The 8,443-nt window shown below is 38.1% G+C and overlaps 1 protein-coding gene and 1 non-coding gene across 2 annotated transcripts; one reads left to right on the top strand and one right to left on the bottom strand.

The window, feature by feature from the left end:
* The first annotated feature begins 5,568 nt into the window (after positions 1-5,568).
* On the top strand, positions 5,569-7,798 carry LOC140862331 (uncharacterized). The gene is made up of 6 exons (XM_073265346.1): positions 5,569-6,235; positions 6,346-6,431; positions 6,534-6,686; positions 6,756-6,965; positions 7,083-7,151; positions 7,319-7,798. Exons 1-6 carry the CDS (start codon positions 5,569-5,571, stop codon positions 7,796-7,798), a joined length of 1,665 nt encoding a protein of 554 aa, XP_073121447.1.
* LOC140876775 (small nucleolar RNA R71) lies at positions 5,971-6,077 on the bottom strand. Its single transcript, XR_012149009.1, has one exon. It is a non-coding gene; the product is annotated as a small nucleolar RNA R71 (small nucleolar RNA).
* Positions 7,799-8,443: the final 645 nt, after the last annotated feature.

Raw genomic sequence — 8,443 nt, 5'->3', positions numbered from 1 at the left:
GATCGGTTGAAGTTGGCGGATCAAGTGGCCAAAGATCTGTCTTCTTTTCTTCTTTGCTTCACGTCCCTCGCTCGATCCGTAAAGTTTGACGGATCGAGCGGCCAAAATTTTGTCCATAAGTTCTTCAAAATTCCACATCCTACCAAATAAATCGGGGAACAAGTAATGAAGACACAATAAATGAAATACAAACGAAATATGTAATTAAAACATATAATGAATGCAAAACAACAACAGAATGATGTTAAAATATGCAACACAAACACAACTATCACTTTCCTTCGCCTGTCGGAGTGCATGAGAAAAATACAGCTTATAAAAAGCTGTGCGGAACTCTTCCCAAGTAGCTACTGCTCGAGCTGCAATAAAGGGTGCAGATGCAGAACTCCACCACTTTCGCGCTCGTCCTTCCACCAGGAAATCGAGAGTCTCCATCTTTTGTTCCTCGGTGCATCGAAATTCACGGAAACAAACCTCCATATGCCGCAACCAGTTTTCCGCATCCTCCGGTGATTCTCCTCCGATCAATGGTTTAGGACCAATCTGCATGAACCTATGAATACTGAAACTTCTGAGATCATCATGTCAATGGTGATGAAGTCCCGACGATTATCTCGATCGCTTTGATCACCCTAGCGTCCACCTATGCTTCCATGGCTACTTTCGTCACCATATCCTGCCATCTACACGATGATTAAATGTTAATCCTAATTCCAAAAATCTATATCCCAAGATTATTATGCATGATCTGATACCATAAATGTAGTGAACCGCATCGTGATCACCTACTAATCAGAAGTTTAAGCATGCATTTAACTTAATAAAACAAATAATCAGAAATAACAGCGGAAACCATAATCAACAATTATGAATACCAAATAAAATACTGTTATACAACCATATCTAATCTAAATGTATTAACCCAAATACATTAAATCCAAAAGCTTAGACAAACATCTCCGTTGGTCATCAGCAGCCTAAGCCCTCCTGGAACCACCCGCATCATCCAACCGCAAACCTGCCCCATGAAATAGGATGTCCAGAACAACAAAGTATGGGAACATGAGCATCAAACGCGCAATACGAGAGTATGAGTATACAATATTATACATGCATGTGTGCAAGTGAACTGGGTACCAAGACACTAAGTTCAAGAAACAAGCTCATAGACCGGGCCCAGGGTATATAGCACGATGCGTCGTCACATTAGGAGGTGGTTCATATACCCAGTGGATAATGGTGACCTGATACTAGTACAAGTGTCCAACCATAATAGAGACCTGACACAAGACTTATGTATCCGACCATCCACAACTCGTAGGGTGAGCGCCCTACTACAGGATATCTCAAGGATATGGGATCGATATGCTCATGTATGCAACATATAGTCATGAAATGTTGTATCATATAAATCATGCAATCACATAATACATGAAAACACATAATACATGAATACTCAATCTAGATATCTCGAATAATACTTCTGTACCTCATATAATAAGGCAAGCTAGACAAGCTCTATGTTCAAGCCTATAGTCCGCACTACAATGCAAAATACTCATGAACTATAATCTTATTCTAAGGGCACGTTTGGTGTGTAGGATAGTGTAAGGATAAGTTAATAATCTATTGTTTGTCTCATTTTTTGTATATGTGCGGATAACTATAGGCCCGGTACTATTATGCCAACTATGCAGGAAATTGAAGGAAAACAGATCCCATGTGGGAGCAAGTATTGTGAATCCCAACTGGTACAGTAGATGAGAGAAGAAGAGTTAATTACGTTTTTCTCCCTTTACCCAACCTCTTCTCAAAAAAATTCCAACCACATAGACGGAGACAAAGTAAGGGCGATGGGGATTGAGAGCCAGATCTTTGAGGTAAGTAAAGTGTTCTATTTAGGATTCCTCTTACTCGAAATGGTTTTTCATTAAAGTTTGAAAAGAAATTGTTGCACCTTCCCAAAGGAAATCATCTCGGCCGAATTTAGTGATGCGGAAATGCATTGTCCTTGTATCCCTAGAAATTTGTATAAATGCAAAAAACTTGAGCAGCTCGAAAGGGAATTGCCGAATTGGGCGCACTGATTATTGTGGGAAAAAGATGGGTTTACGAAATATACGTGACTGGTTCGATGCAGTTCGGAGATGAACTCTGTTCATTGTGATAACATGAGAACATCAACGAATACAGTAGCTTGAATGTTTCACAGATCTCGGACAATGAATTCTTCTTCACAGTGTCGGACCTTTGATTTTCTGAAACTGAAGAAGGAAGAGCGGATATAGCTATGGCAATATGGGTTTTTTAATTGATTGATGGATATGAACGTGACTAGCGAAGAAGGGTAGAATTGTCCAAAAATTTAAGCGCACACTTTTATCACCCCATTAAAAAATACTACCAAACAAATACAAAATTTATCCTCATTAAAAATTATCCATCACTTTATCCTTATTAGTTGGTATACATTAATAATCCTATCATACCTATCAAACGCACCCAAAAGTCTTAACTAATCTATAGCATACTTCCTATTTACTATAAGGAGCTAGAGCTATACATGGGTCCGTCGTCAACCCACTGATGATGAATGCCCCAAAACTTGGGCACCTCTCCGCCGCAACCTTGGAGCACCTTTCCAACTCCCGGAGCGAGCCTAGGAAGGCTAGAAATCACCTAGAAGACCTTAGAATCGAGAGAGAATCTCTGAGTTGGTGTGAATAAAATGAGGCCTCACATGGCCTATTTATAGGCGGAGATCGAACCCTCCGTTCGGTGAGATCGGACGCTCCGATCCTTGCATGCATTCGGAGGCTCCGAACTGCTGCGTGTCCGTTCAACCTTGACACCTCAACACTTGCATGGCCTAACACAGATTGGATGGCCCGATCTGGGTTCGGACGGTCCGATCTGTCCGTAGCCTCCGATCCTAGTTCGGACGCTCCGAACTCACCTTGTTCAAAATTCCAAAAAATTTCCAATTAATTCCAAATTAAGCCCCTAATCCGTGCTTAACCATTTTTACTTAATTATTCTTGTAAAATGGATCCGGGATACTACAAAAACTCTACCCAATTAGTTGCACCACGGTCGTGCAACATGGGTGCGGACGCGGACTTCTACTATTTGGGAGCGCGTCCCTCCAACAAGAAGTTGAAAGCCTCCATGCACTGCTTCTCAATACAGTGGAATACACAAAAAAAAACTCTTCATCTGCTCTAAACAGTTCTCCGCATCCTCTATAGTCTCGCCTCCAACCAATGGCTTAGGCCCCATCTAAACAAACTTGTGCATGTCGAAGCGACGGTGTCCATCACGATGGTGGCTTTGGTGCTTACGATCGTCTTCGTCACCCCAGCGTCCACAAACGCTTCCGTGACTCTCATTGCCAAGATTTGTCATCTCTGCAATATGTAACAAATATTAACCCCGACACTATTTTCCTAAATTCCAAAATCTCATGCATGTTCTGATACCATAAATGTAGTGACCCGCTTCAGAATCACCTACTAAACATACTTAAGAATGCAGGTAAATGTTAAAGCACAATAATCGATAAAACAACGGAAATAAAAACTTGCAATAAACCAACTGATGGAATACAACCGGCCCAAAAAACAACGGTGAAACATTGTTTACACAACCCCATCAAAATGATACTAAAAATACCCTTACAGAAACCTGATAATGCAAAAAAACGCCAACCAAGAAAACTACTGCAACCTCAACGACTGCTACCACCTGGTCTGTCCAACCTAAGTCTTGCTCTGTAGAATGGGGTGTCCAAGATAAAAGCGAGGATGTGAGCGATAACGCCCAGTACAAATGTATAAGTATACACATGCTATGATTTTAATAGAAATGAATGGGTACTGAAAATCTATCACGATAAAACTCTTGATCAATCAAGTGGCGCCATGGTATGTAGCACACTGAGCCGCGCATCAGGAGGTGGTTCATGATAAGTGCATTTTATGAACTTAATTTGCATAGGATTTTACTTGGCTTTTGTGACGTATCGATTGGATTTTATGCATATTTTTGGTTGTTTTTGTGAGATGCAAGAATTGGAAGCTAATTAACAAGAAGAAGCGGAAGAAAGAATTACGGAGCTGCAAAGTTTACAAAATTACTGGAGCTGCTAGAGACATCCAAATTAAATCTCCAGCGTTCAAATTAAATTTAGGATGTTTTAAAGCTGCTGTCAAACTTTCAACTTAATCCGAAGGTTAGAAATCAAGATATGATTTTTGCAAGAATGCTACATGAGCTGGATGCGCTGCAGCGCACCCGTGCCCGGGACTAAAAAAACACGGCGCACCTGTGCCCGAGAGCAACACACCCACGCCTTGCGTGACGTATTTTTGGAAAATTTTATTTTTCGGATTTTAAAAGGATTGCTTTGATTATTTGCGTGAAAAAAGGAGGGTTTGCAAGAAATTCGAAGGCTAGAGAATGCTAGAGGCCAAGGAGAAGGGAGAAGAAGTATTCTTGGCACGAAGAAGGAAGAAGCAACTATCAGAGATGGAGAAGCATCATCTACCTTCATTTTTGTTTCTTTATTTCTCCTAATTTTTGAATGATGTTCAAGAACATGCTTTGTTTGATTTTTATTTTCATTATGAACTAATTCCTTTGTCTAGAGGGACGATGTAGCTTGACTTGAAACCATGTTTTTGATATTTTGATTGATATATTAGAATTCTTCATCTGGTTTATTTGGTTTTCCTGAATTGATTGCATTCAATTAACTGATCACTGGTTGAATTGTTATATTTATTTGAAATCTAGCACTCGAGAGAGAAGATTTTGAATAGGACCATAGGAAAATCCATCGTTGGTGTTTATAGAGTTCGAGAGGCCTATAACTCCATTGAAGCCATTGTAAGAATTATTGTGTTGTTTACCGAATTTGATATCTAAACTTTGATAGAAATATTGAGTTTTATATTCGATACGAATTTCTACTTGTCACTTGAGAAAGGGAGTAGAAAATATTAGTAATTCTCGGTTAGTAAACTAGAAGAATTTATGATATAGATTTCATTAGGAATTAAACTGGTGGATAGTCAAGTAAAATCAAAACTCTAGAATTCATCTCTTATTGAATTTCTATCTTGCAAACTCGTCGTTAATTAATTTTATTTATAGCAAATTTTAGTTATTTAAACTCAAACCATCATCGTAGCTCTACATAGGATTAAGATTTTATTAGTTGCAAATATTTAATATAATATCATTTTATTCATTCTCTGTGGGATCGACTTGGACTTAATTCCTATATTATAACTTGACATTGTTCGCTTGAGCGAAAAACACGCAACAAGTTTTTGGCGTCGTTGCCGGGGAATGAATTTTATTTGATTTATATTAAATTTTGCTAATTAGTATTAATTTTGATTTAGAGCATTTTATTTTATTTTGTTGGTTCTAATTTTAAAATTTTCTCTCTTGTTTATGCAATTTATGCGAAAAATCCAAAGTTACGACTCACTGCTCTTTGATCTGGAAATCGAGAAAACTGCTAAAGCCTTGAGAAAATCTAGAAGAGAGGAGTTGAAACAAATGGTTGATGAAAGAGAAAGAGGAGAAAATATCGATCCGGTTCAAACTAGAGATCACTTTAGACCGGTGATCAATAATCATTATTCTGGAATTTCTCGGCAAAATATCACTGCTAATAATTTTGAGTTGAATCCAACATTGATTAATATGGTGCAGAAGAATCAGTTTAGGGGTGCAGCTACTGAAGATCCAAATTTGAATCTACGCAATTTTTTGGAGATTGCTGACACGGTGAAAATTCATGGTGTTACTGAGGACACCAGCAGACTACGATTGTTCCCGTATTTTCTTAGGGACAATGTTCGTAGTTGGTTACAGTCACTGCCTCTTAGGAGTATTACTACATGGGTTGACATGGCTTCTAAATTTCTGTCCAAGTATTTTCCACCTGACAAGTCTGCCCCACTGAAAATTGAGATCACTACATTTAGACAGCAAGATTTTGAGCAATTATATGAAGCTTGGGAGCGCTACAAAGAATTAATACGAAAGTGCCCAAACCATAATTTTGTAAATTTGGAGCAGATAGAATTATTTTACAATGGTTTGAATGGGCCAACTTGTATTTTTGTGGATGCTGCTGCTGGGGGATCAATATTTTCTAAATTTCGTGCGAAGGCTTATGAGATGATGGAACAGATGACTATTAATAGCTATCAGTGGCCAAGTGAGAGATCTGTTATAAGGAACCTACCGGAATTCATGAAGTTGATGCGTTCACGACCTAGACTGCTCAAATGGCTACTATTTCTACACAATTGGCTGCGCTGACCAAAGGGAATCAAAGTTCAACCGAGTCAGCATCACTGGCGACTGCCATAAATTTTGTTAATGTATTTGATAGTGTGGAGAAAGCTCAGTATGTGAACAACAGAAATTTCAATAACTATCGAGGTAATCCTGCACCCAATCAATATCACCCTAATTTGCGCAATCATGAAAATTTTTCCTATGCAAACAAAAAGAATGTGTTGAATCCTACACCGGGGTTCAATACTCAGAATGGTGAGGGTAGGCCATCTTTGGAAGATTTGGTGAATAATTTTATTTCGGAGTCATCCACAAGATTTAAGAGGAATGAGAATAGGCTTGAGAGTATGGAGACGGACTTGACCAATGTGAGCACTTTTATGAAAAATCTTGAAACACAAATTGGTCAATTGGCAAATGCATTGAATAATTAGTAGAGAGGGGCATTTTCTAGCAATACTAAGGTGAATCCAAGGGAGAAATGTAAAGTTATTACTTTGAGAAGTGGTAAAGAAGTTGGGGTTGATGACCCAAAGGTAGTGGATAGTGATGAAGTTGAGGAAATTGAGGTTGAATCTGAAAAATTTGTCAGTAAAAATTCCAGAAAGTCTGCAGTTGTTCCTGAGAAACCGCATGTGTCAAAACCTGTTCTGCCATATCCACAGCGGTTCAAGAAAAAAGAGTTGGATGAGAAATTTTCTAAGTTTCTTGACATCTTCAAGAAAATTCATATAAATATTCCATTCGCTGATGCTTTGGAGCAGACGCCACACTATGCAAAATTCAAGAAGGATGTGATGGCAAGGAAGAGAAAGTTTGAAGAATTTGAGACGGTGAAGTTGACCGAATAGTGCAGCACCATCCTGCAAAAGAAACTACCACAAAAATTGAAAGATCCAGTGAGTTTTAATATTCCTTGTATTATTGGTGGTGCAACTGTTAATAGGGCATTATGTTATTTAGGTGCAGTATTAATTTAATGACTTTGTTTATTTTCAAGGCCTTGGAGCTTGGCGAAGTGAAGCCGACCACGATAACTTTGCAGTTGGCTGACCGTTCTCTGACTTATCCTCGCGATATTGTGGAGAATGTATTGGTAAAAGTAGATAAATTTATTTTTCCTGCTGACTTTGTAGTGCTTGACATGGAAGAAGATCAAGATATTCTTATAATTTTGGGACGACCATTCTTGGCAACTGGAAGAGCTTTAATTGATGTGCAGGAGGGTGAATTAACTCTACGAGTTGGTGTTGAAGCGGTCACTTTTAATATTTATAATAAAATTAATTATCAAGATGAGGTACGTGCTTGTAATCGCATTGATTTATTTGATTCTTCTGTGAATAGTTTTGGTGTAGAAATAGAGTTGAAGAGTGGGCGAGATCCAAAGGTGGAAAAGAAGATGAAAAAGAAAGCTAAGTCCAAGATTATTTTTGAGTATGTTTGGAGGGTGAAAAAAAAAGAACAAAACCTCCAATAAAGTGACAGCAATTGGCTAAAATCAACGTCAAGTCAGGCTGACGACTTTAAACCAAGCGCTTTTTGGGAGGCAATCCAAATTTTATTTTGTTTTTGTTTTTGATTTAGTAATTTTAAGTTTTTTTATTTAAATTTTATTTAGTTTAATTGTAGCATGTATTGTTCACGCGCTAACATTGAATTTTCTACTCTAGTTCCTAGAATTTGTGAGAAATATCGGCTACCAACGCACCTACACCCAGAATGATGATGGACTATGACTACTGACGATCATGCCACAGGTATGTGCATTCCTCCGTTCTTGTTATTGAACTTTTGTACATTGAGGACAATGCACAATTTAAGTTTGGGGGGGGGGGGGGGGTGTTGTTTAAAAATTTTGAAAATTTTTGATAAGTTAGTTTGAGTTAAAGGCATGATGTTGTAATTGTGTTGACCTATGATAAAAATAATTTTTTTGTACTAAAAGGTCAGTGTTAGCTATATTTAATCTTGAGTTCTCACAAAATTTTACTATGCCTTGATTGTTGACATCCTAGTGATTAGAGAAGCTTTGTGATTTTGTGAGTGGATTGGATGATTCGATTCTACACTTTGATGATTTATACTCAAGACCAAGGTAGACTAATACGAGCTTAGAAATGAT

The sequence above is a fragment of the Henckelia pumila genome, chromosome 1 (genome assembly GCF_033568475.1).
Source record: "Henckelia pumila isolate YLH828 chromosome 1, ASM3356847v2, whole genome shotgun sequence".
NCBI classification, from domain to species: Eukaryota; Viridiplantae; Streptophyta; class Magnoliopsida; order Lamiales; family Gesneriaceae; genus Henckelia; species Henckelia pumila.
The sequence above is the reverse complement of the archived record's forward strand: the minus strand, read 5'-3'. Positions and strand labels throughout refer to the sequence as shown.